Source organism: Arachis ipaensis, chromosome B9, assembly GCF_059453495.1.
Source record: "Arachis ipaensis isolate K30076 ecotype BB chromosome B9, ASM5945349v1, whole genome shotgun sequence".
NCBI classification, from domain to species: domain Eukaryota; kingdom Viridiplantae; phylum Streptophyta; class Magnoliopsida; order Fabales; family Fabaceae; genus Arachis; species Arachis ipaensis.
In genome coordinates, this window is record NC_142444.1 from 156,011,443 (window position 1) to 156,036,035 (window position 24,593).

A 24,593-nucleotide genomic window follows, 5' to 3' on the forward strand; every position below is an offset into this window, starting at 1 on the left:
AAAATTCACACCATCCATTTCAAATAGGACTTGTCCCGTGGACACATGAGCAATCCAACCCGTAGGATTTCTCTTTCCTCTTCCCATTCTGACTTCTGTAGATTTCCCAGTAATAGGAATATCCGCGAAAACTCTTACCCATATCTTACCATTTTTTTGGAATTGTCCGCTGGCATACATGTTTTTAAACTAATTAGCCAGGAGGAGATAGATTCTCCTGTAGGTAATAATTTTAAAGTTAATTTTAATGCTAGTTTGTTTACTGATTTGAGTTTGACTGGATTTAATTACCTTATTAAAAATTTTAACGGATTGGATTGCGAGTTATTTTGGTAATTCTCCGCCCCAATCCATCATTCAATAGGAGTTTTTTTGTTATTTGAAAAGACTTTATTTTAATTTGAGATTGTTGAGATGCATAGTGTGTGAAACAGATTGTTTGAATATTTTTTATTTTTTATATAATTTTTTCTAATGAATGTAAATATTAAATTATTAAATTTAGTTAATAAAATTTAAAAATTATTATCAAGATCCTAATACATACCATTGTAAATATGTAAAAAAATAAATAAAATTACGAATTGAACGACTAGATATAGAGGTAGAAATAACCTCATGGGTTTTGTTTTTGTGTGTTTTTTTATTGTTTAGACACCCAAAAATAATATGTATTTTTTAATTGAAGAAATATAGGGAGTCAATAGAATAGTTATACAATGTGTACAATGGAGGTTTAGGAATGTCCGATTTATTATTAGTGTTATAACAATTAGTGTTATCTTTTCCCATCAACTTAAGCTTTTGGGATGAGTGATTTCATGACATGGTATCAGAGCTCTAGATTCGAAAGGTCAAGAGTTTGATTCTTGGTGAACCCCAAAATCAGTTTAAAGATGAGTGATTTCATGACATGAGATGTTTATTATCCTAGTACTCGGATGATTATTCTGAATAGTATGAGTGGTGTTTATTTTTTAACTCATATTTAACCAAATAAATAATCTATTGTACACATTATACAAATATTCTATTGGTTCCTAGCAGGAGTCGCTTTAATTAATTAGTTGGAGTTAGTTTAGTTACTACCGGAATTCATTGGTAAAATAAGAAAATAAAAATTTAATTACGTTTTGTAATTTTAATTTATATCAAATGTAAAGCACTGTATTGCTTCGGTGATCAGGAACATCTGACTGTAACGCCACTTTTTCACTTTCATCGTTCGTCTATTTTTTTTTTCTCAGCTTCGCAACCATTTTTGTAATTTACCCCGCCTTCAAATAGTATCTGTATCACAGAAATGAGAGACGCAAAAGAACTCTGAGTTTTTCATTCTTCCATAGTTGGTTGACTTTCCATCTAGGTTACACTGTCTTCATCTCTGCAACTATTTCATTCACCTTCCAAACACACACCATCTTCAATCTCAACCCATGGCGGTGGGAATATCAGTTCTGATAGCACTGAAAGCGACGGCGCTATTACTGTGCTTCGTGTACTTGAAGAACCATGGCTACACCCTCATCTCCGCCCCATTCCTCTACGCATCACTCGTTTCGTTCTTGGTCTCGATCGCATCTCACCCCTCCATTGACCTTCCCATGCTTTTAGGAAAGGACACCGATGGAACCTTCCCAATCTGGTCCCTCATGATGTTCAGCCCTTACTTGTACTTCGTCAGATTCTTCTCCGCGCTCCGAAGGCTCCGAAGCGGTGAACCACCATACACTGAAGTCCACCCTGGACTCTTCGTCGGAGGGTGGCCATCGTCGCGCCAGAAGCTGCCACCTGGCGACCCTGCCATCGTTGATTGCACCTGCGAGTTCCCGAGGTTGGAGGAGTTCTCTGGGCTTCCTTATCTGTGCATTCCCACATGGGATACAAGGTCACCCAAGCCCTCTGATATTGAATCTGCTGTTAAGTGGGCTTCTAAGAAGAGAGACCTCAATAAACCTATTTTTATTCACTGTGCTTATGGTAAATTATCAAACTTTTAACTAACATTTTTTGAGTTTTCATGTTGGATTGCAATGCTGGCCTGAAAATGAAGTCCCTTTTAGCTACTTAATGATGCTATTTGGTCGTATGTTATATTGATTGGGTATACTGTGAGTAAGATTGGTCTGCCAAATTGATGCATGTGATCATTTAGAGACTATTTTGATCATTAATCCGTTACGGTTTCTTAGGCATAAAGTAATGATTAGTCCTTTGAATTTTACTAGGACTGGAACAATTAACTTTATTGATGTTTATCTGGTGTTAATTAATACAGAGAGTTTAATAATAGTCCAAGCACAGAAAGGACTTGAGCTTAGGAGTTTTGCATTTTCTTATGTGTTTGTCAAGGAGGTTCCTCTGATGTCTAGGGATTGATTTAGAAGAAACTAAAGAATAGGGCTTACAGAGTGAATACACTCGAATTTTTATATCTATCTAATTTGGAAGAGAGATGAAGACATGAACTGAAAGCTGATCAGACTCTAAATCCCTAGTTTAAGTTCCTAATAAAGTGAAAAATTCTCTGACCTATGTCAAGGTCTAAGGCTACTTCGTTAGAAGAGTGGAAATAAACTTTCAGAATGATCTGTTCTCGTTGCTTGCATGACAGAACAAAGAAGGTCCCCTGCTGTCCCCATCCTATGAGTAAAACACTTCTGCCAGAAATTGGAAGAGTGTAACGAAGTCAAGGATGGAAAATAGTGGACAGATAGTTCAAATAAGAGGAGGCGTACAGACCAAAGATTTTAAAACATCATTTGTTTTGGCTAAGTGTTTCGACGTGTTTTGAACTATAAGATCCCCAGTGGGTCAGTGGAATCAACAGAGCACTGAGAGAAGCATAGGAAGAAAGAATCGGATCAGTATGACAATAATTCAAGTTTAGGGCATTGGATACTATTGTCATCCACAACAAAATTTGGTTTAAATTGCCAGTGGAAAGAACTTGAGGTGATTAAGGGTTATGACATCCACACTTTTGTCAGATCATGGTACTATAATTCATTGAAAATATGTTCAATATGCAGATGAGTTAAGCAAGTGGAAAAGTTACCCTATCACATTACTAGGTTTCTTTATATTCCCCTGCACTGACATTTGTGTTTTGAGTAGCAAAAGGAGTTATCTTCACAATACTTCCTCTTTTTTGAAAACTTCAATTTTGCCAACATTTTATAATACCTATAATATCCTGGAGAAACTATATACAACTTATCTAAAATACATGATGTTGAATTGGCATTATGCTTGCATCATAAGCTGATGTAACTAATAATCTTCATTTTCCGCCCCACTTGAAGGTCATGGAAGAAGTGTTGCTGTTATGTGTGCATTGCTAGTGGCACTGGGTATTGCAGAGGATTGGAAGAATGCTGAGAAGCTGATCAAACAAAAACGGCCTTACATCCGGATGAATGCCCTCCATCGCAAGGCCCTTGAAGAATGGTCCAAGCACAGGTTGTCCGCGCCAAAGAGGCAATGATATATTGTTGTAGGTTTCTTGAGTTGTCCTGATTCTTTTGGTCAATCCTACTACAAAGGTATTACAAACAATACCAAAATTAAGAACCAAAAGAATGTATTCTCTCCTTGTGCCATTTCTTTCTCAAGATTCATGTTATGTAACCATCCTAATACTCCCAATTGTTCTATCTGCTTTCAAGTTCCAATTGATTATCTTGCTGGAACTGATGGATGAAATGGTTCTAAATAGTATGAAAAGCTTGAACTTCTGTAGAAGTCTTTCATTGCAGTGCCTGCAAGTACTGATTCCAAGTGTAATAAATGACTCATTAGGGAGTAGTAATCATGATTTATATCAACTCTTGAGCTGTCTATTTGGAATGAACAAATATAAACTCGAGTCCCTATCTCAAGCTTTTTGTTTTCACTTATTATTTATATGATTTACATATATCAGGCCACAAATGTAATCAATTAACAAATAAAATAAAAATAAATCAATGAGATCATTGCTTATATTTTCTCAGAAAAGAAAAATATATCAATTTCTAACCTTTTTTTTTATCTTTTTACCTTTTTTAAAAAAATCCAAACCACTGGGCATTTTTCAAACAATTCTAAGAGGGGAGAATTACAAATTTATTTTCGAGAAGTGAAATCGTCCTAAACAAATGATTTTTTCTAAAATTTCAATCTCTTAAAATATAATTTGTAGGGACGAATTTCTCTTTTTAATTTTCAATTTTTTTAAAAAATACAACTGACTTTTTCTAATTTGCTGGCAGAATAAATTATATTTATATCATTCTTGTTTAATTCATCACCCATGTGATCAGATTAAATTGAGAAGTGTATTTTTCCAAAGAATAAACAAAAGTCAAAATCAAAGATGTGACCCAAAAGTCCCAAACAAGAAAGCAAATAGAATGGTACTAGCTTCCAAAGTCCAAGCCACAGAGAGGGGGCTGCGTTTGCGTAGCGTACTAGGGTCATATATTATTTTAAGAAAAAATTTAAAAAACCAATTACAATACAAACGAACTCAAATTAATCTTTTTGTATTTTTAATTTTAAAATTCAAAAAATTAAGATAATAATTTTTTTTTTATAACAAATTTCTTATTTTTCAGCTAAAACTACACAAGTGGACGCGAGTTCGGTTGTGTTTTTGTCTCACCGAACCCGCAAAAGGCCACTTTCAATTTTTGCGATCTTGACTTCAACCCTTTCGCCTCTCTCCCTCTCACTCTATATATAACCCCCTCTTCTCGCATCTTCCTTCGCGCAAACTCTCCAGCACTTAACTTCATCGCTTCAATTGTGAGCCCCTCTCTCTCTCTCACTCCACGTATTTATTTTTTATATTTAGTTTTCCTTTTGTTTTGTTTCTATTAATTTGTGGTATCTTCAGTTGTTTGATTCGAAGGGAATTTAATTTTCACCAAACTTAGAATTCTCTAGATGGAAAGATGGGGTCATAGGGATCATAGCAAATTAGCAACCTATTCAATTTGATATTCCTAAATTATAGGATTAAACATGTGAAAATGGAAAAATTTCTTGTGGTAGGTTCATGAAGTAAAGCTGAGAGTTAATAAGGTGGAAACTCAGGTGATCCATGTGAAGTTGATAACCTTAAGTGTTACATAATTTGACTGATTTGGCTAAATTTTCATCTAACAGCTCTTAACTATCAACTTCATGTGAAGTTGTCGACTACACCTGAGCTTCTACCAGCTAATAATTGAATAATTACACATCATATCTAATAAGCTACAAAGTACAAACTCCTTGGGGGCTTGAATTCAGTTTCATGAGCTGAACTCATGGCTTCTGTATACTGTATTGATGCATCTAAATTCTTTTAATGCTTTGAGGTTCATGTGAAATTATATGTTAAATTTCGTCCCTCCTTTCAAATGTATCCTTAATCATACATCATCACCTGTTTGATTCCCATGAGGTCATATATTTTTTTTGAGCTTACAATAGTAAAGTTTGGTGCATGGTATCATAGCCCACTTTCATGTTCCATGATTGTTATCTTATTTTCCTGTGCTACTAGTGTTAAATGCAAAGAAAGTAAGCTCTTCTTTTAGGTCGTAGTTCTATTGATGGGTATATAATTGTTCTCGATCTTGCAACTTTTTAATCAGATTCAGGTGAAAATGTCAATTGTGAACCTGTCCACTGTGAGAATTCCAGCAGCTTCCTTGAATGGAGCAACAACTCCAAGGAGATCTTGTGCTCTTATTAAGAGTTCATCATCTTTGAGCTCAGTGAAGAACGCCTCCAAAGTATTCGGATTGAAATCTTCCTCCTCCTTTAGAGTGTCTGCGATGGCAGTATACAAAGTGAAACTGATTGGGCCCGATGGCGAAGAGAACGAATTTGAAGCCCCCGATGACTCCTACATTTTGGATTCGGCCGAGAATGCTGGGCTCGAGCTGCCTTACTCGTGCAGGGCCGGTGCCTGCTCTACTTGTGCTGGCCAAATAGTTTCGGGCTCTGTGGATCAATCTGATCAATCCTTTTTGGATGACCAGCAAACGGAAAAGGGTTATCTCCTCACATGTGTCTCATACCCAAAATCTGATTGTGTCATTTACACCCATAAGGAGGGAGATCTATGCTAAGTGTTGTGTATGCTTTTTGTTGGTTTTTTGTAAGCTACTCTTATGTGTCAGGATTGCCAGTTATTTTGAAACTATATGCTAGTGTCAATGTGTTTTATTAACAAATAATAAAGGGACATGGTTTATTGCAAAAGTTGTTCAAAATCTGTCCCTACCCTAGAAAAACAAGGAGGGTTGCGTTGCATTAGGTTGTCAACAGTCTGTTAGTATACAAGTTTTGTCGAATATTTATGTTTATGACATTATTCACGGAATATAAGGTTATGAAGACTACAAGTTTATTTAGCAGAGTTTGAATTCACAACGGTTTGCATTAGGAAATTTATGATCTTGTAGCTACTGGTTATTTTACAATACGCCTGTTGTGCCAATAAGCAAAATATGGTCACTTTCATGTAGCACTTGTTTACTTTCATTTTTATGGTATGTTGTGATTTCATGGCATCAGCATATATGAATATATGATCGTGTTTGTCACGATGCGCTGAACAGTACAGAATACCAGAATTCTAGGAATGTGTCATGGGGATTCTTGAAAAAGTTAATGAAGCATCGGATTCTTGGTTTTACCGAAGTAAACTAAGGTGTGATTTTGAAGACTGATTTTGGTCCTATAAGACCAAGCTCATTGAATTTGAGAATATCAGTTTTTTTTTTTTAAAATAAACACATTTATCTATCAGAATTTTCCTTTAATTTGCTCAGCAGAATTATTCTCTTTTTTTTTTCTCGTTCATTTAGGGACAGAGTTAGATGAAATATTAGAGAAAAATAAAAAATATTTACACAATAAAATAAAAATTTAAAATAAAATTTTAAAAGAGATTAAACTAAAATTTACATATAATTTACATGCAAAAAATTAAAATTAAGGGGTCATTGTCTCTATTTCTCACTACTGCGTCCATTGAACCCATAATACCAGAAGCATAATAGTGAATTTGGATGTCTCCTCATTATACGTGTTAGTTCAAGTAGTAAATTATATATTTCTTAATATGTTATACTCGGTTTAAATTTTAGCAAATGTCAAGTAAGGAATAAGAATCTTTAAATATTGTGTGGGTAAATTGCAATGTAATGTCTAAATTAAAAGTTATTTAATCTATTTTACAAAAAAAAAATATCTTATTATTTTTTATTTTCTCATTTAAAAAAAAAAATATTGTTAAGAAAAAAGAGATGTCTTAACTATAATATTTATTGACCAAAGTTTTGTAAATAAAATTATTTTTTGTACCACACTTCTTTTTATATCTATTTTTAGTTATACATGATAAAAAAATTTATCTTTTTCTACTTTTTATCTATTATTTTTAATACAAAAAAGATACATATTATTTCTACTATTGAATTTAAAGACTACTAGTCAGTTATATATATTTTAGAAAAAATAACAAATAAATCACTTGTAATTTTTTGCGTGAAAAATAACTTAATCAAAATTAACTACTTAAGTACATGACAACTAAAAAAAGACAATAATTTTCTTTGTTTTGACATCAATTCTTATGTTATGTTACGGACCATCACAAGTCCAGCCCAGCTAGCCGCTGGACGGGGCACTACCCAACCCAGGCTCAAACTATCCCTCACGAGGGAAATCTAACGGGTTGGTCTCCAACACCCGACTCGGTCGACATCCGACTTTACTACATGCGCGACCCAGCGCACCACGCCTAGCGGACCGGTTGGGTCGGTTTTTTCGGGGCAGCACCTGAAGTCCGAAACGACCTGCTCCTCCCACGTGAAGCAGAGACAACTCACAAGCACCCTGGCCAGTGGGCTAGGACATCTTTGGGCCCGCCCAGCACAGTATATAAGGGGAGACGTCAGCACTCCCCCCGAGGTCCACATCACCTTACCAAATTTGGCTGTCTTTTCGTACGGACACTGACTTGAGCGTCGGAGTGTCCTTACAGGTGGCCACCCCCCTCGCCCGTTCTACCATCGGTTTCGCCGGTCCTCCACTCGAACCTGAAGACCCGTTCCAGGCCACTCCAGGATCTCACCCCCTCTATCCTTCCACCGTCATCCGACCTGTCGAGTACCCGACATCATCAGGTAATGAACATTGGCGCCGTCTGAGCAGACATGGAGCGACTCCCCACTTCGGAGGAACTCCGCGAAGGAGGCAGAGCCCGCTTGAGCAGGGCAAGCTCGACAGCCCGCGCCGGCAAACAGCCACGATCCTCCGTTCAACCGATCCAACGAATCTACACCAAGACCCCCGAAAGACGTCCCTTCGGAGGAACGGGCGCCGACAGCGCCAAGATCATGCAAGAACTCAGGCATAGAGTACAAAACCTGGAGCGAGAGCTGGCAGTGAGGGGCCGATCCCACGGAGACGTCAGCCACTCCTACGACGACGCCAGCCGATCCCATACCCGCACTCGCTCCCCCTCCCGAAGACATGAGAGCCGAGAAAGGAGCCTAACAAAGCGTGACGAGGCACTTACGCAGGCGACCTCCCGACCTACCCAAGAAAGGAAAAGCCAAGAAACAGCAGGATCCCATTATCATGGGAGCCACTCCTTTCCACCCCTCGATCCTCAAGGTCCGGCTCCCGAAAAACTTCGACAAGCCGACGGACATGAGGTACGACGGGACTAAGGATCCCTAGGAGCATCTCACAGCCTTTGAAGCGAGAATGAACTTGGAGGGGGTAGGCGACGCGGTCAGATGCCGAGCATTCCCTGTGACGCTAGTCGGCCCAGCGATTTGATGGTTCAACGCCCTCCCACAAGGATCCATCACAGCTTTTGCAGACATCTCCCAAAGCTTCCTGGCTCGGTTCACGACACACATAGCCAAGGCAAAACACCCAATCAACTTGCTAGGGGTTACCCAAAAACCCGGGGAGCCGACCAGGAAGTTCCTGGATAGATTCAACGATGAGTGCCTGGAGATTGATGGCCTTACGGACTCAGTCGCTAGTCTCTGTCTAACGAACGGCCTGCTAAACGAGGACTTTAGGAAGCACCTCACTACCAAGCCCGTCTGGTCCATGCAAGAAATTCAAAGCGTGGCCAAGGAATACATCAATGATGAGGAAGTGAGTCAGGTTGTAGCAGCCAACAAACGACAGCTCTCAAACCCCCCAGCCCGGCAGGCCCCCCAGGTCGACAGATACAAAGAAGCTCCCAGGGACGGCACCCTAGGCAAGCAGTCCAAGCAACCTCTACGGGTAGGAAGGTTCACGAACTACACGCCATTCACGGTGCCCATAGTAGAGGTTTACCAACAAATTGTAGACAAATGAATCATATCCAAACCTAGACCATTGAAGGAAAGAACAGGAGGCAACAAAAGCCTTTACTGCGATTATCACAAGGGGTTCGGCCACAAAATCCAAGATTGCTTCGATCTCAAAGATGCTTTAGAGCAAGCCATCAGAGATGGAAAGCTGAGCGAATTCTCCCAGCTCATTAGAGAACCGAGGAGACGAGAGCGCGAACGCTCCGAGGAAGATCATAGCCGGACTGTCAAGCCAAGGCAAGAACCTATAGGGGACGTCAACAACCCCCCAACTTTCGTGGTCAATGTCGTGGTCGAGCGCGACAGTCCTCCTAAATCCAAGTCGGCGACAAAAAAGGATTCACGGATCCTATCCATCTCGACGGAAGGACCCATCATTAGCAGAGGACCTCCCACGATATCCTTTGGCCCAGAAGATAAATGGTTTCACGATCTCCCCGAGAACCCTCCCCCCATGGTGGTTATAGCAATGGTTGGAACAGGGTTAGTTAGACGAATCCTCGTCGACAGCGGGGCCGACTCCAACATCCTATTCAGAAACGTATTCTACGCATGGGGCTCAGAGAATCTGACCTCAAAAATCACCAGCACGGGGTCATGGGACTCGGTGATAACTACATAAAACCCGACGAGACGATCTCCCTCCCAATTTGCCTTGGAACCGGTGACGCCAAGAAGTCGGTTATGACAGACTTCGTAGTCCTCAGAGACTCCACAACATACAACATCATCCTGGGAAGAACGACCATCAACGATCTCTCAGCCGTAATATGCACTAAATTCTTGACAATGAAGTTCATAACGGACAAGGAAACAGTTGGCTCCATAAGGGGAGACCTAGAAGCGGCGGTCGCGTGCGACAACGCCAGTCTTCGTTAAGGAAAGAATCTAAGATGGCAGCTAGCGTGTTTTTGGCAGACCTGGATGTCAGAACAGAGGACAAGCCGAGACCAAAACCAGAGGGGGACATGGAAAAGTTTTAGATAGGGAAGTCGGCAGACCAGTTTACCTTTGTAAACAAGAACCTGCCCGATGAACTCAATGGCCCCCTCATGGAGGTTGTAAGGGCAAACGATGACCTCTTCGCATAGATGCCATCAGACATGCCGGGATTGGACCCCGAAGTCATGTCCCACCGACTAGCCGTAAAACCCGATGCCAAACAGTAGCCCAGCGACGAAGAAATATGTCTCTAGAAAGAGCCGACGAAGTCGCCAAGCAAACAGCAGGGTTATTAGAAGCAAGATTCATCAAAGAGCTCGAGTATTCGACATGGCTGTCCAACGTCGTCCTAGTCAAGAAAGCCAGCGGGAGGTGGAGAATGTGTGTCGATTATTCCGACCTGAACAAAGCATGCCCAAAAGACTCTTTCCCCCTCCCCAACATCGATACCTTGGTAGACTCGGCGGCAGGATATCATTTTCTCAGCTTCATGGACGCGTACTCTGGCTATAACCAGATCCCGATGCACCGACCTGACGAGGACAAAACGGCATTCATAATGCCAGGAGGTACTTATTGCTACAAAGTAATGCCCTTTGGGTTGAAGAACACGGGAGCCACTTACCAAAGACTAATGAGCAAGGTCTTCCACGACCTCATCGGCAAGATAGTAGAAGTGTACGTGGACGACATCCTAGTAAAAACAGCAGAGCCGAACAGGCTAATAGACGACCTCCAAGCTGTCTTCAAAGCATTAAGAAAATTCAAAATGAGACTCAACCCGCTCAAATGCGCATTTGCCACGGAAGCAGGGAAATTCTTAGGGTTCATGATAACACAAAGAGGGGTAGAGGCCAACCCAGACAAATGCGAAGCCGTCCTCAAGATGACAAGTCCTGGGTGCGTCAAAGATGTGCAACGACTTACCAGGAAACTCACGGCTCTATCCCGGTTTCTCGGTGCCTCGGCAGAAAGGGCTATCCCATTCTTCAACCTAATAAAGAAAGGGATCACCTTCGAGTAGACCCCGGCGTGCGAAGAAGCGTTCAGCCACTTCAAAAAGATACTCTCAGAACCTCCCGTACTCAGCAAGCCTAGAGAAGGGGAGCCCCTGTACTTATACCTACCTGTGACCACACAAGCCATGGTGGCAGTCCTTGTCTGGGAAGAGGACAAAACTCAACACCCAATATACTTCATCAGCAAAGTACTCCAAGGGGCGGAGTTGAAGTACACTAAGTTGGAAAAGTTGGCTTACGCCCTGCTGACCTCAACTAGAAGGCTAAAACAATACTTCCAAGGGCACGTAATCATCCTAAGAACCGACCAAGCCATTCGGCAAGTCCTTCAGAAACCCGACCTCGCGGGAAGAATGATGGCGTAGGCAATAGAGTTGTCCCAATACGACTTGCAATACAAACCTAGGCAGGTAATTAAAGCCCAAGCCATGACAGATTTCCTAGTAGAAGTCACAGGGGAGGCTCCCGACATACCAAACATACGGTGGAAGCTCCACGTTGATGGAGCGTCCAACCAAATGTTCGGAGGAGCTGGGATCATTCTCGAAAACTCGACAGGAATAGCTTATGAACATTCAATCAAGTTTGATTTCCCAGTCTCCAACAACCAGGCAGAGTACAACGCCTTGATAGGAGGGTTAATGCTAGCCAAAGAGGTCGGAGCATCAAGGGTGGAAGTTAACAGCGACTCCCAGATCGTCACCTCTCAGATAAACGGCAGCTACCAAGACAGGGATGCACTACTGCAAAAATACCTAGAAAAGGTAAAAGAGCTATGCAAAAGCTTTGAGGAAGTTATAGTTCAACATGCCCGAGCCGACCTCCTCTCCAAACTAGCAAGCACCAAACCCGGGGCAGGGAACAGATCCTTAATCCATGGACTGGCAACCGAGCTAGCAATCATCTTATGCGCAACCCAAACTCCAAGCTCCCCCTCATGGATAGACCCTATCTTCCGATACCTAGAGCACGGAGAAACACCCCTAGACGAGAAGGAAGCACAAGCCACCAAGAGGGAAGCCCCCAAATACGTGATCATACAAGGGCAGTTATATAAGCGAGGGCTCCACCAGCCCCTACTCAAATGCCTACGCCCCGACCAGACGGATTACGTGCTAAGCGAGGTCCACGAGGGGTGTTGTGGTCATCATATTGGAGGAATATCGATAGCAAGAAAGATCATCCGAGCAGGATATTACTAGCCCACAATAACGTCGAACGCCCAGGAGTTCGTCAGAAAATGCAAGAAATACCAAGAAAATGCCAACTTCCACAAGGCCCCACCTAAAGAACTCAACACGATGATGGCGCCCCGACCTTTCGCCCAATGGGGAATCGACCTCCTTGGGCCATTCCCACCTGGGCCAGGACAAGTAAAATACTTGATAGTAGCCATAGACTACTACACCAAGTAGGTGGAAGCCGAACCACTAGCCAGCATATCTTCAGCAAACTGCCAAAAAATTCATGTGGAGGCAAGTGGTCACTAGGTTCGGTATCCCGGAAGCTGTCATATCGGATAATGGAACACAGTTCACCAACAGGAAATTCAAAGAATTCCTAGCGGGACTAGGAATCAAACAAAGATTTTTCTCAGTTGAGTACCCCCAAACCAACGGACAAGTAGAGGCAGCCAACAAAGTTATCTCAAAAGGGCTGAAGAAACGACTTGAGGGAAAGAAGGGCTCATGGGCAGACGAGCTAGCCTCAGTCTTGTGGTCCTACAGAACTTTCCCACAGTCTTCTACCGGCAAAATCCCTTTCCGACTCACATACGGGGTCGACGTAGTCATCTCAGTCGAAATCGGGGAGCTGAGTCCAAGGCTACTCCTCAGAGGGAGAAGTGAGGCAGTCGAGAAAGATCTAGTTGACGAAACGAGACAAATGGCGCACCTAACAGAGACAGCAATCAAGCAAAGGATAGCCCTAAGGTACAATGGCAAAGTACTGAAAAGAAGCATCGGAGAAGTCAACTTGGTCTTGCGACGCAACGACATAGGGCCGCTAACCCCAGGAGAAGGTAAACTGGCCGCCAACTGAGAAGGCCCTTACAGGGTAAAAGAAGTCCTCGGCAAGGGTGCCTACAAGTTAGAGAGGTTAGACGAAAGCGAGATACCAAGAACATAGAATATGGCAAGCCTAAAACGATTCTACTCATAAGACTCCACTCACAAGAAGAGGCGACCACGCGATCCGACGACCTCGCTCCCTCCCCCTACTTTAATTTCCTTTGCATTCCTCCCTCACTCTCATTTCCTTTTATGTATTACATCACTTCTTTGTTTAGAGTTATATAATGCATATATAATAAGTTTGTCTTTTTTCAAGATTCACGTCAGAACGACAAAACGACGAAAAATAAACAGTCAACCTAACGGAAACCCGGGACTGATCACCCCGGGAACCAAAGGGACCCAAAAGCAAAAACGACTCGACAACAAGCAACAAAAACGGTAAATACCACAAAAACGGTAAACCAAAAAGTCGCGACGGCCCGAGTACGCGAAAAAAATAATAAAAGCAAAGCCACGACGGCCCAAGAAAGCAAATAATAAAAGGCGCCAAAGTGCCAAAGTAAATAGAGTGCCAAAGTATTTGTTACAACTAAAAGGTGCCTTAAAACAGGCCCAGAGATAAAAACAAATTACAAAAGATAAGGAAAGAAGCATAAATTCTCAAGACTTGAGGATATCAACAATTTTCCCGTCCTCAACGGTCTTGAGAGCTCCAACTTGGGAAAGATCGAGATCGAGAGCCAGAACGGCCACCTGAAGCTTAATCCCCTCCTCGGTCAGCTTCACGGCCTCCCGAGCCCCCTTTGCAAGCTCCTTATTTTTCTTCTTCAAAGCAGCCATCTCCTGACGAGCAGTCGCTGCCGAGCTTTCCACCAACTTCAACTTTTCCTCCAATTCTTTGACCTTCTTCTTGGCAGCAGCAGTCTCGCCACGAGAAGCATTTAGATCTTTCATCAAGGAGAGGTCCCGATCCACCAACCTGTTGATCTCTTTGGCATCCTCCTCAGCCTTCTTCTCCTGCTCAGACAACTTTGTCTTCAGAGACTCCTCCCAAGACCTTGAATCTGTCAGGTCTTTCTGGGAGTTCTGAAGCTTCACTTCCATAGCATGATAATTTCCCAAGACAGACTCCACCTTCTTTGCAATAGCTGCAGCTCGAAGAAGACTGCGGTAGATCTATCTCGCCTGCCCAGAAAGGTCGGCATCACGGAAAAACTCTTCGGTGCCAGGAAGCAACTGGGATTCGATGAAGCCCCCAGCATCGAAGTTCTTTTCCATAACCGATAGCGCCTTCCCGGAATCCCATTTTCTCTTCTTAGGGTTGCTAACAACCTTTAAGTCATCATCACCAAACTTCAGATCCTCCTCGTCAAAAGGAACCTCTGCCTCTACACCGGGGTTCCCCGAGGCATCCTCGGGAGGGGCTTCAACCTTATCCGGCTGACCTTGGTCAGCACCATCGACCCGACCACTACCCTCCCCAGCATCTCCCTGGTCCTGACTCGCCGAGGAGTCCTCACCACCCTCATCATTACATTGGATGAGGTTCATCAAGTCAGCCAAAGTTTTCCTCCTGCCAGCCATGGAAACTGTAAGCAAAAAAGCCAAGGCGTGAGCAATAGAAGAGCAAAACACACACAACGCAAAGAATGAAGAACTCACCAACATACGACGACCGGTTTCCCGGTCCCCCATAACCATACGGGGGTTAAGATTTTTCTCATCGAAAATAGCCAACAAGATGTCGGCGATGTTGCGATCTTCTGGGCTCAACCACTCATAGGAAATTTATATCAAATAATCGGACCCCACCCTGAAACTCCAGTAGGTCGGGATCCGTCTTTCCCCCTCGGAAGTAAGCCAGAAGGGCTGATGACCCTCGATTGGCCTGACCTTGAAGAAAGTGGACTTAAAGCCATGGAAGGAATCCTCAAAAAGGCAAAAAATCCTACGACCTTATTGGGCCCTGAAGGACATATACTCCTTCTTCGCCTTCCCCTGACGAGAAGGGTTCGTGAGAAGAAAAAGGTATAGGAAAACGTTCACTGAGGTCGGAAGCTCCAGATATTCACAAACCATCTCGAAGCATCGGATGGCAGCCCAGCTGTTCGGGTGAAGTTGTGACGGAGCAACATCACAACTGTTCAACAAACCCATGACGAAGGGGGAGAAGGGTAAACGAACCCCCAAGGTCGTGAACATGGGTTCATAAACCCAAAACCAGTCAACAACTCGGGGGGATGCCAGGTTCTTCTGACAGACACGCTCCCGATAAGCAGGAACGTAAAATTGGTAAAACGCTTCCTCGGGACCACCCCCACATAAGAGCCCTGCCTGGCACAGATCCTGGAGGCCCTCCTTCATGACTTTAGAAGGGGTGTCATTCACGTCGGAAGAAACCAACCATACTGATCAACAAAGTCGGCTAGCGGTCGCTGAGCCTGATTCGGAAGAACAAGGTGCTCAGCCATACCTACAGCGGGGGCACCACTTAGTCAGAACGGGAGGTCGGGAACCCTCAAAGCAGTAAAAGCAAAAACTACAATTCCCTAAACCACCCTCTAGATATCCCCACACTACCCAGAACTTAAGCAAAATCTAAGAAAAATCCAGTGGTGCCCCCTCTAAAAGAAGAAGCGGCAAAAAAAAAAAGCAGAAACCCAAGCATGCATAAAAGAAAGCACACAAATACCAAAAAGAAAGAGCAAAACATGGAACTATAAAAATCAACGTACCAAGAAAGATGAATACGTAGGCTGAAAAAGCTGAAGTAGCAACAAAAGCAAGATGAAGAAGAACAAGCAAGTAGCAGAAAAGAGAGGAGAAGCAGCAACGATTCGAGGGAATAGAAGAAGGAGAAAAGGAGAGTGGAGAAATAAGGAGGTTATGAAAATAAAAGAGGGGGCCAAGAATGTAACCGTCAGGAAAAGCGCCAAAAGACAAGGGCATATCTGTCATTTCGCGCACATTTCAATTCATGAAACAATGGGGCATTTAATACCCCGCGCAGAAGCCAAGGAGGCGGCGTCAGAGACGAGGTAACCACGTGTAAGGAACACGAAACGCCAACAACGAATTTCCGAGAAGAAGAACACGTCCCATCTCGACGAGTAGGACAAACGCGCCTAGCCACGAGCTCCAAACCTCAAGGCTAGCGTGTTGGGGGCACTGTTACGGACCATCACAAGTCCAGCCCAGCTAGCCGCCGGGTCGGGGCACCACCCAACCCAGGCCCAAACTATCCCTCACAAGGGAAACCCAACGGGTCGGTCTCCAGCACCCGACTCGGTCGACATCCGACTTTACCACATGCGCGACCCAGCGCACCACGCCTAGCGGACCGGTCGGGTCGGCTTCCTCGGGGCAGCACCCGAAGCCCTGACCCAAAATCTGAAATGACCTGATCCTCCCACGTGAAGCAGAGACAGCTCACAAGCACCCTGGCCAGTGGGCTAGGTCATCTTTGGACCCGCCCAACACAGTATATAAGGGGAGAGGTCAGCACTCCCCCCGAGGTACACATCACCTTACCAAATTTGGTTGTCTTTTCGTACGAACACTAACTTGAGCGTCGGAGTGTCCTTGCAGGTGGCCACCCCCCCTCGCCCGTTCTACCATTAGCTTCGCCGGTCCTCCACTCGAACCTGAAGACCCGTTCCAGGCCACTCCAGGATCTCACCCCCTCTATCCTTCCACCACCATCCGACCCGTCGAGTACCCAACAATCATCGGGTAACGAACATGTTAATATAGCAATATATAAACTAAATAGTCACACAAATAATTTTTTAAGGTTACGTTTGTTTACTTAGACATGGACATTGATAATAGTCTGGTATATAGATATGGTGATATATGTCTATCATTTGTTTGTTGAGACATAAATTTTTAATAGACACAATGATATTCAACTACACACAGAAATGACAGAATACATATTTTTAGTGTCTCTCCTTAAAGCTGGAACACTGAGATACAAATTTTTTTACTTTTATCCCTAATTAATTTCAAAAATTCCAGCCTTATCCCTACCTTAACCCTATTCCACTTAACCTTTCTCTCTACTCCATTTTCTTTCTCCTCCAGTCTTCTACCTCCCTCCAGATTCTTTTTTGTTTGCCATAGATCTCGTCGCTGCCGCCATACCTCCCTCCTCTGGCGGTCCTCTCTTTCTCCATCGTTGCACTCTTTCTCTGTTGCATTCTTAGATTTGTTCTCCTCCGCAATCCTATCGTCGCATTTCTCGAATATGCGCTGCCTCTATATTGCTGCCGCCACTCATCCAAATTCGTCGCCCTCGCTGTCCATCCCTCGCAACATAATAAGTCGCAGCATCGTCCATCCATCTGCTTTGCTTCCTTTCCCTTCTCTCACTGTCTTCATTATCTCTATCATTCTCCTGTGATTATTGCCTCCGTCTTTTTTCTTTTTTATTCTTTTAGATAAATGATGATTGTTAAACAATTTATCAACATTTTTTTGATAATTATAGATGATGATGAAGATGATAAATACGATAATAGTAGTGATGCTGCTAGTAGATGGTGATGGTGGTTGTAGATGGTGGTGGTTGTGGATATGGTGGTGTTGTTGGTGAGGGTAAATTTGTCAGTTTGATAAATTTATGGATACTAGTATACTGTTATGTATGGTGTTTCCAAACAACATAAAAACTGTGTATGTTCATATCTATGTGTGTTGTGTGTTTGTAACTTTGTATCTCTGTCCGTTGTTGGTTAAGACAACAAACAAAAGGAGCATTTGTGTCTCTGTCCATTTGCTGGTTAAGAGTAGTAAACTCCTTTATGTAGTCGCTAATCATATTCTTATAGTTCAACTCTCTCAATTTCCTCCTTGCTTCATAGACCACATTCTCGGAGAAGAATTGTCTTTTTAACTCTCTTTTAAAATCTTTCCATGTGACTATGTTGTAAGTACCCTTCTCCATATTTACGCATTTTCTCCTCCACCATAAAGTAGCATTGTCAGAAAGGTAGAGAGTTGCAGTGTGTATCTTTATTGCTTATTCGATCACCCCTTAGCCTTCGAAGTATCTCTCCATTTGTCATAGGAAGTTCTCCACCTCTCGAGCATCCCTTACGCTCTTGAACTCCTTCGACTTTAGGAGATCAATCTTTGTCGTCTCTCTTATAATGGTTGGTCGGGATCTCGCCTTCTCAAACCAAACTTGAACCTCCTCGAATAGTTTCAAATAATACTCAAGCTTATCTTCTATTTGGAGCATGATTTCTTTGAGAGCATCTAGTTCTCCCAACACGTGAGTCTCGAGGGTTTCATTGTCGTGTTCTATCATTTGGAAGTGCTTATCCATAGATGATAGAATATTCTCCAATATAGAAACTCTCTTTTCTAAGAAATTAGAGTCCTTACCTCTAGACTCACTTAAAGAACATGCCTTCTTACCTCCCTATTGAGAAGGAATAGCATCACTTTTTTTTTAGACTCAACATGCTCCATGGTTACATTAGAAGTCATACCCACAAATCACTTGTGCTCCCTCTCGAACTTTGCTCTGATGCCAAATTTTCACGACTTAGAACACACTCTAACGCTACCATGCCGACACTCGAACTTACTCAATCTTTTGAGTTAAGACCAATTCAGTCTAACCCTCAATACTTAATAAGAAAGCTAAGAATACAAGAGAAATAAAACTTTGGTGGAAATAACACTTTATTACTTAAGTGTTTATTACAAATGACTTACACACACAAACTCTAACTCTTACCCCCTATTTATAGCCATCCATATCTTCAATGAATGGTTAGAATTAAATATAATCAACGGTTGAGATTGACCATCTAAAACTTTTACTACAAATATCTATTCTACCATAGTTCTTTAAATAATTTTAGATTATTTCATACTACTTTTCATACTTTTATATACATTTATATATATTTACACTCTTCTAAAATACTCTATGATTTTTCAGGATATCTGAAACCTTCTAGAACATTTTAGAACATTCTGAAATCATATAGAGTATTTTTAAACACTTAAAAAAATTATACAATACGATTAAATCTAATCTTCTAAAATTTACCGTGATAAGTAATATTTAAAAAATAACAGACAAAGAAACACACAAATAAAAAAGAATACAAACAAAAAAAAAGATTCATATACTTACTTTATGCCTTAGTAAATTCTGTTAAAATCGAATCAATTTGATTGGATTTAGTTGACAAAAAATAGTTAGATGTACAATAAGACTTGTAATTAAATCCACTTGGTTCGATTCACTCAAGTTTGGGAGAGAATGGTAAAAACCCAAGTATATTCCTTTCCCGCCACATAGAAAAGTTCACCGAAGCCTTCCCGCTTGTTTATTGTTCATTTCCCGCTCTTCTTATGTATTTCTTTTCCACTGCCCATTTTAACTCAAACGCAAAGGGTTCAGTGTTTTCAATCATTCAATTTCAAGGTGACTTCTCCTTTTCTTTTTTCCGTTTATGTTTTTTACTTCAATTCTTTGATGCTGTGGATGTTTCTTTTTCTGCACTTATCTTGCGGAAACTATTCTTAGGGTTTTTTAGTGCTACGGGGTTAAGTTGAAGGTTGAAACTAGGGTTTTTACTTAATTACATAAATTACTATTACTTAATCAGAATCCACTTGTGAAGTTTGATTCTTTCAATCTGTTTGATCTTTTTTTTTTCCCTTTTAGGCCATGGACACTTCAAACCCCGCTGTGTTTGTAAATGGCGAGTTGCTTCCAAAGTTCATAGGAAAGAAAGTACGAACGGTGGTTCAGGTGAATAAATGTGATGGTGTGGTCACTGCAGCAAAATCCACAGATGATCAAGAACTAACTGTGAATGGTTTGCCACAAGTCCCTCTTATGAATTTTGTTGAAGTAATTGGTATTGCGGAAACTAATCACTCCATCAATGCTGAAATCTGGACTGACTTTGGCGCCACTTTTGGTATCAATCATTACACTGTTTGCTATGATTTTTCCTCTTTACTTTGTTTTAATAATTTACTTTCCAAAAGAAAATTGTATTAAGTAGAGTTATGAATTTAGTTTTAATGCAAACAATTTTACATGATCATCTAATTATAATTGCACTGTCACTGTCACTACATCAAAATTAAACAGTTATGAATGTTGTGTTTTTTTTTTTCAGCTTAACTTACCCCATACTAGATTCAATGGATGATTGTTTTAATTAGTCATTAGACACTAAAGATCAAATTCCTATAATTCTCTGTAAGTCTTGTAGTAGAAGAAAAATGTCAGGGTAGAATGTTCTTTCAATATTGATTTTGTTCTCAAATTAAACCCTGTATTAGATTCAGTGGATGGCTGTTCTATTTAGACACCGATAAAAATTCTATAATCGTTTGAAATCTTGTAGAAGTCTTCTTTTTTTTTTTTTAGCTGAATGTTTATCTTGGTTTCGATGTGGGCATGTGGCCTTGTTTGCAGATACCAATTCTTACAATCAGTTATGCCAACTAGCAAATGGAGAATTCAGAAATCTGTTTCTCTAGGGACCTGACCTTACCGAATGTTTGATCAGGAATTGAACGGTATGGAATTGCAGCCTTCATTCTTGGGTGTTAGGAACTTAGGGTGTAAATGTATGATCAAAAGCAATGACTAGAATGCATGTTTATTCAGAGGAGCAGGCAGAGCATGTGCTCTGTATAAACTCTCTTTTCTCTTGGAGATACTCGTATCTGATTATCTCTAATTTATTTCTGGTTTGGTTTGGTTTATAATTATATACGGGCCTACAATGCTTACCTAAGTTTATATATGCACGTTACCTCTAATGTTATATTTAGCTTGGTCTATATACAGTATAAAAGTGTTGTCCCTTAATTATATATTTGGTGGCTATCTTCGTTATCATTTCTTTCCCCTGATTTTTTAACTCAAACGTGGCATTGGTATGATTAACACATCATTAGTTTGACGTCCGGTGCTTTGTTCTCTCTTATTTTATTTTTGAGTGAATACCTCACCTGACCTTGACAATTACCTCGAAAGGACGAGTTCTTCAAGAAAAAAAAAAAACCACCCAATCCGGCTCTCAATTTTGTTTTGGGACTAATTAGCTTCTGTGCCAAAATTTTTTTTGGCACAAGGGTCTTGTTATCCTTTCGAAATAATTGTCAGGGACTGAACTAATTTTTTTTTTGTCAAGAATCTCATTGTCTTTCGAGATAATTATCAGGGGCTATTTTGGGTTTTTCTCTTTATTTTTCGATATTTCTTGCTTTTATATATGGTACTTTCCCTCTACTAGTACTATTTATGCACGGAAGCAATTTCAATTTTCAAATTCTTTGAATTGTGAAGAATATCGGTACTACAGTATTTTATTAAAAGACTATTGACAACTAAAAGTGAATTAGTGAATTGCAATTAAACTTTTCCTATCAATGTTTACTGAAAAATTCAGACAAACGGAAGATGGCCGGTGATTCAAAATGAAAGGGATTGGTTATAACTTATAAGAAACAACGGTTAATCGGTGGTGCTACGCTACCGACCTAAAGGCAAAGGCAACTTGACATGGTTTCATTAGAATTTAGAACAGGGTTGCTTAGGTTTACAGGTCAAAAAGAGTCTCCTCAATGATTAATTTACTTCATCGATGAAATTAATAAGTCTGATTTTGCACATTTGGAAATAAGTTTTTTTTCCACGGTATTTCCACCATGCGGCAATCAATGATTTCGTATCTTGAGTCAGGAAAGATCTACATATAGTATTTATTTAAAGAGGATTCAAACCCTAACATGGGTTGATACTTGATACTACTCATTAACTCAACATGTTTGGGCAGCCAGCTGAACATGTGTTACATGTGCAAACCGTCTTTGACCCTTTGGGAGAATCTAATATATCCGCCACGAACCCACGATAATACTACAATCAAATGGTAGATAAAAATTAATTATCATTTGCAAACTCATTATGAATATCTTTTGTTTTTTATAATACTTTTTTGTCTAGTAGATCTGATTTTTCACATATTAAAATTCTATTTAATAATCTGACACTAACTCATGGGTTGTTGCATATGTGAAATTTAAAACAAAATTTGCTTAAACAAACGAGTAAACTGTAGCAACCAAAATTAATTACCTTTATCATGACTATGACTTGAGGGGAGGAGAAAAGGGAATAATTTTCTTTAATCAAAATCATGTTTAAACAGAAAATAAAGCAATAGTATAATAGTGTATTCTTGTGACTCATGGCCACGATTGTTAAACCTTCCACTCGTGAGATGATAAAAACTACTCTACGCATATTTCATAACTAATTGGACCACTTGCCACTTACAATACTTTTTTCTACTTTTATAATTAAGGGCACTTATAGAATAGAGATAAGGCCATACTTGCTTTCCAAAAGATTCTAACCTGCAAGTCTTAAACAAGCTCTACCTACTAGCCATTCGGTGTGCCACAAACTGAAAAAGCTTTGTTGGAGTTTTCTCTTATAAAACAAGGATCACTGAAGTTCATCTCATTTGTATGGATTACTAGAACAACAAACAAAATGGGTGTTAGAGGACTTGGATTTTCTCTTGTTATATTGCTCTTTCTTACTCATCTTACTTCTTCATATCCCACTCGGAAGACCTTGCCTACAGGTACTGTCCTAATTTCTTTTATTATCTATAAAATGTTCCTAAGTTCTTGTTTTGTTGCCATCCCCTTCCCCTCTTTCTTTCCTCGTACATAAACAGATCTAAAAATCTTCTATTATATAAAAAGCTTGATAGTAAAGTTGCTTTTCTTTGTGTAACAGTAAGCTATGATAAAAGAAGGTTGCACATTCATAAGCTGATTGTTTAGAAAATTGAAATTATAGATATTTATCAGCAAGCAATTATAATTTTTATTCTTTTAATTTTTCTCAAACACCCTTTTGATTGAAGAACTACATAAGTCCAACAGAGTTACAGGGCAATCAGTTCAGTGTTCTAATTGCTGGAATTATGATTAACCTCTATTTATTTATCAGTTTCTGTAAACATTTTTTAATCTGTATCTAGAGTTTCTAATAGCTTTTTAAAGCAGCTTTCTTTTGACATCATTAAGTGCATTTTTCCACTGAACCATAGCATAATGGTAATTCAGATTCTGTGTTTTTGGCAATTGGTCTCAAAATATTCCTATTAGGTATCACGGAACCTCTTTGAATGTTACATATTCCTTGCTTGCCACTCCTAAGATGTTTAGATAATGCTGAACTAAAGTTGCTGGTATTAACTTCTACCTCACCTTCAGTTAGAATAAAAAGTGAATATCAATGGCTTTTATCTGTCTAGTGGGGGATCCTATACCAAATCATGTCTTGGTCTACAGAATTCTCTATGCTGTGTACTGCATATTAAGATATTTTAAGGTTTAGGGTGCTTCTGATTTAGATTTTTGGAGAAAATGAACACTTTACAACTATCATTGGTATAGAGAATCTTGTTCCCATAGCTTTGTTAGTTGCTAGTTTCTTTCTTACTTATCTGAAAGAAACAAGAGTCCATGAGTAAACACCCCTACTCATTTTTTTTTATTACAATAGCAACCATGCAGGAAAGCAAGATAATGAATGGAAGTAAGATAGAAGGAGGCAGTCATACAGCCCCTCATGGCGGCGGCGGCGGCGCTGGCGCTGCACATGGAAATGGAGAGCCAGGATCAGGTCACTCTCCGAATGTACCAGCCGGCGGCGGGGTTATACCTGTTTATGCAGGAGGTGCTGCTGCTAATAACAATCGCAACCATCAGATACACCGTGGTGCTGCCAACAACAATCTCAGCAGAATCAACGTTTTCACTTCAATTGTGATCACTTTGGCCTGTCCTCTCCTATTGATTTTGTAAAAAAATAAAAATAAAGGTTATTTTGTATATCATGTAACATGTTTGTTATATAGGTTCTTTACCATTTTTTTTTCTCGTGGTGAGTAGTCGAATGCTATAGCTTATATATGTTATTTTCGGACAATATTTTCTCGTGAGGACAATATGTTGTGTATTATATTCAAAATGTATCAGTTCCAACTTCCAAGGAATATGATAGTATTTTGTTCGGAGTAGCATGGTTTCTTCATGTATGCAAACTATCAAATTTACAGTATCCCATGGACAAGTTAAAATGGAAAATGATATATCATTTTCACTGCATTTTTCTTTCTGCTAAATTCATCATCTTTAATTATGACCACTGTTATATTCAGCAATTGCTGAAAGTGACAATAGAT

At 40.5% G+C, this 24,593-nt stretch overlaps 5 protein-coding genes across 7 annotated transcripts in view; all 5 read left to right on the top strand.

Annotated features, from left to right (window-relative positions):
- LOC107617766 (lysine histidine transporter 1) overlaps nucleotides 1–24,593 on the top strand; it is a 122,262-nt gene that overhangs the window by 21,438 nt on the left and 76,231 nt on the right. The gene's annotated exons all lie outside the window — the stretch shown is intronic.
- On the top strand, nucleotides 1,178–3,881 carry LOC107619205 (uncharacterized). The gene is made up of 2 exons (XM_016321447.3): nucleotides 1,178–1,980; nucleotides 3,306–3,881. The coding sequence occupies exons 1-2, from the start codon at nucleotides 1,437–1,439 to the stop codon at nucleotides 3,485–3,487; spliced, it is 726 nt and encodes a 241-aa protein (XP_016176933.1). The 5' UTR covers nucleotides 1,178–1,436; the 3' UTR covers nucleotides 3,488–3,881.
- LOC107617822 (ferredoxin, root R-B2) lies at nucleotides 4,645–6,392 on the top strand. The gene is made up of 2 exons (XM_016319693.3): nucleotides 4,645–4,788; nucleotides 5,625–6,392. Exon 2 carries the CDS (start codon nucleotides 5,637–5,639, stop codon nucleotides 6,102–6,104), a length of 468 nt encoding a protein of 155 aa, XP_016175179.1. The 5' UTR covers nucleotides 4,645–4,788; nucleotides 5,625–5,636; the 3' UTR covers nucleotides 6,105–6,392.
- On the top strand, nucleotides 19,664–21,216 carry LOC107617824 (replication protein A 14 kDa subunit B). 2 transcript variants are annotated; one of them, XM_016319696.3, is made up of 3 exons: nucleotides 19,664–19,786; nucleotides 20,030–20,288; nucleotides 20,795–21,216. In XM_016319696.3, exons 2-3 carry the CDS (start codon nucleotides 20,033–20,035, stop codon nucleotides 20,857–20,859), a joined length of 321 nt encoding a protein of 106 aa, XP_016175182.1. In that variant the 5' UTR covers nucleotides 19,664–19,786; nucleotides 20,030–20,032; the 3' UTR covers nucleotides 20,860–21,216. The 2 variants fall into 2 exon arrangements, with proteins under 2 accessions (XP_016175182.1, XP_020966668.1); XM_021111009.2 differs by lacking the exon at nucleotides 19,664–19,786 and adding an exon at nucleotides 19,817–19,919.
- LOC107617823 (uncharacterized) lies at nucleotides 22,605–24,428 on the top strand. Its single transcript, XM_016319695.3, has 2 exons — nucleotides 22,605–22,979; nucleotides 23,912–24,428. The coding sequence occupies exons 1-2, from the start codon at nucleotides 22,886–22,888 to the stop codon at nucleotides 24,211–24,213; spliced, it is 396 nt and encodes a 131-aa protein (XP_016175181.1). The 5' UTR covers nucleotides 22,605–22,885; the 3' UTR covers nucleotides 24,214–24,428.

What these genes read in the sequence shown, in the direction of transcription:
- LOC107617822 (XM_016319693.3), top strand. Translation starts at nt 5,637, where the DNA reads ATGTCAATTGTGAACCTGTCCACTGTGAGAATTCCAGCAGCTTCCTTG.
- LOC107617824 (XM_016319696.3), top strand. Translation starts at nt 20,033, where the DNA reads ATGGACACTTCAAACCCCGCTGTGTTTGTAAATGGCGAGTTGCTTCCA. An exon ending in TGACTTTGGCGCCACTTTTG is followed by an intron (nt 20,289 to 20,794) that starts GTATCAATCATT and finishes CCTTGTTTGCAG; the next exon opens with ATACCAATTCTTACAATCAG.
- LOC107617823 (XM_016319695.3), top strand. Translation starts at nt 22,886, where the DNA reads ATGGGTGTTAGAGGACTTGGATTTTCTCTTGTTATATTGCTCTTTCTT. An exon ending in TCGGAAGACCTTGCCTACAG is followed by an intron (nt 22,980 to 23,911) that starts GTACTGTCCTAA and finishes TTATTACAATAG; the next exon opens with CAACCATGCAGGAAAGCAAG.
- LOC107619205 (XM_016321447.3), top strand. Translation starts at nt 1,437, where the DNA reads ATGGCGGTGGGAATATCAGTTCTGATAGCACTGAAAGCGACGGCGCTA. An exon ending in TTTTATTCACTGTGCTTATG is followed by an intron (nt 1,981 to 3,305) that starts GTAAATTATCAA and finishes CCCCACTTGAAG; the next exon opens with GTCATGGAAGAAGTGTTGCT.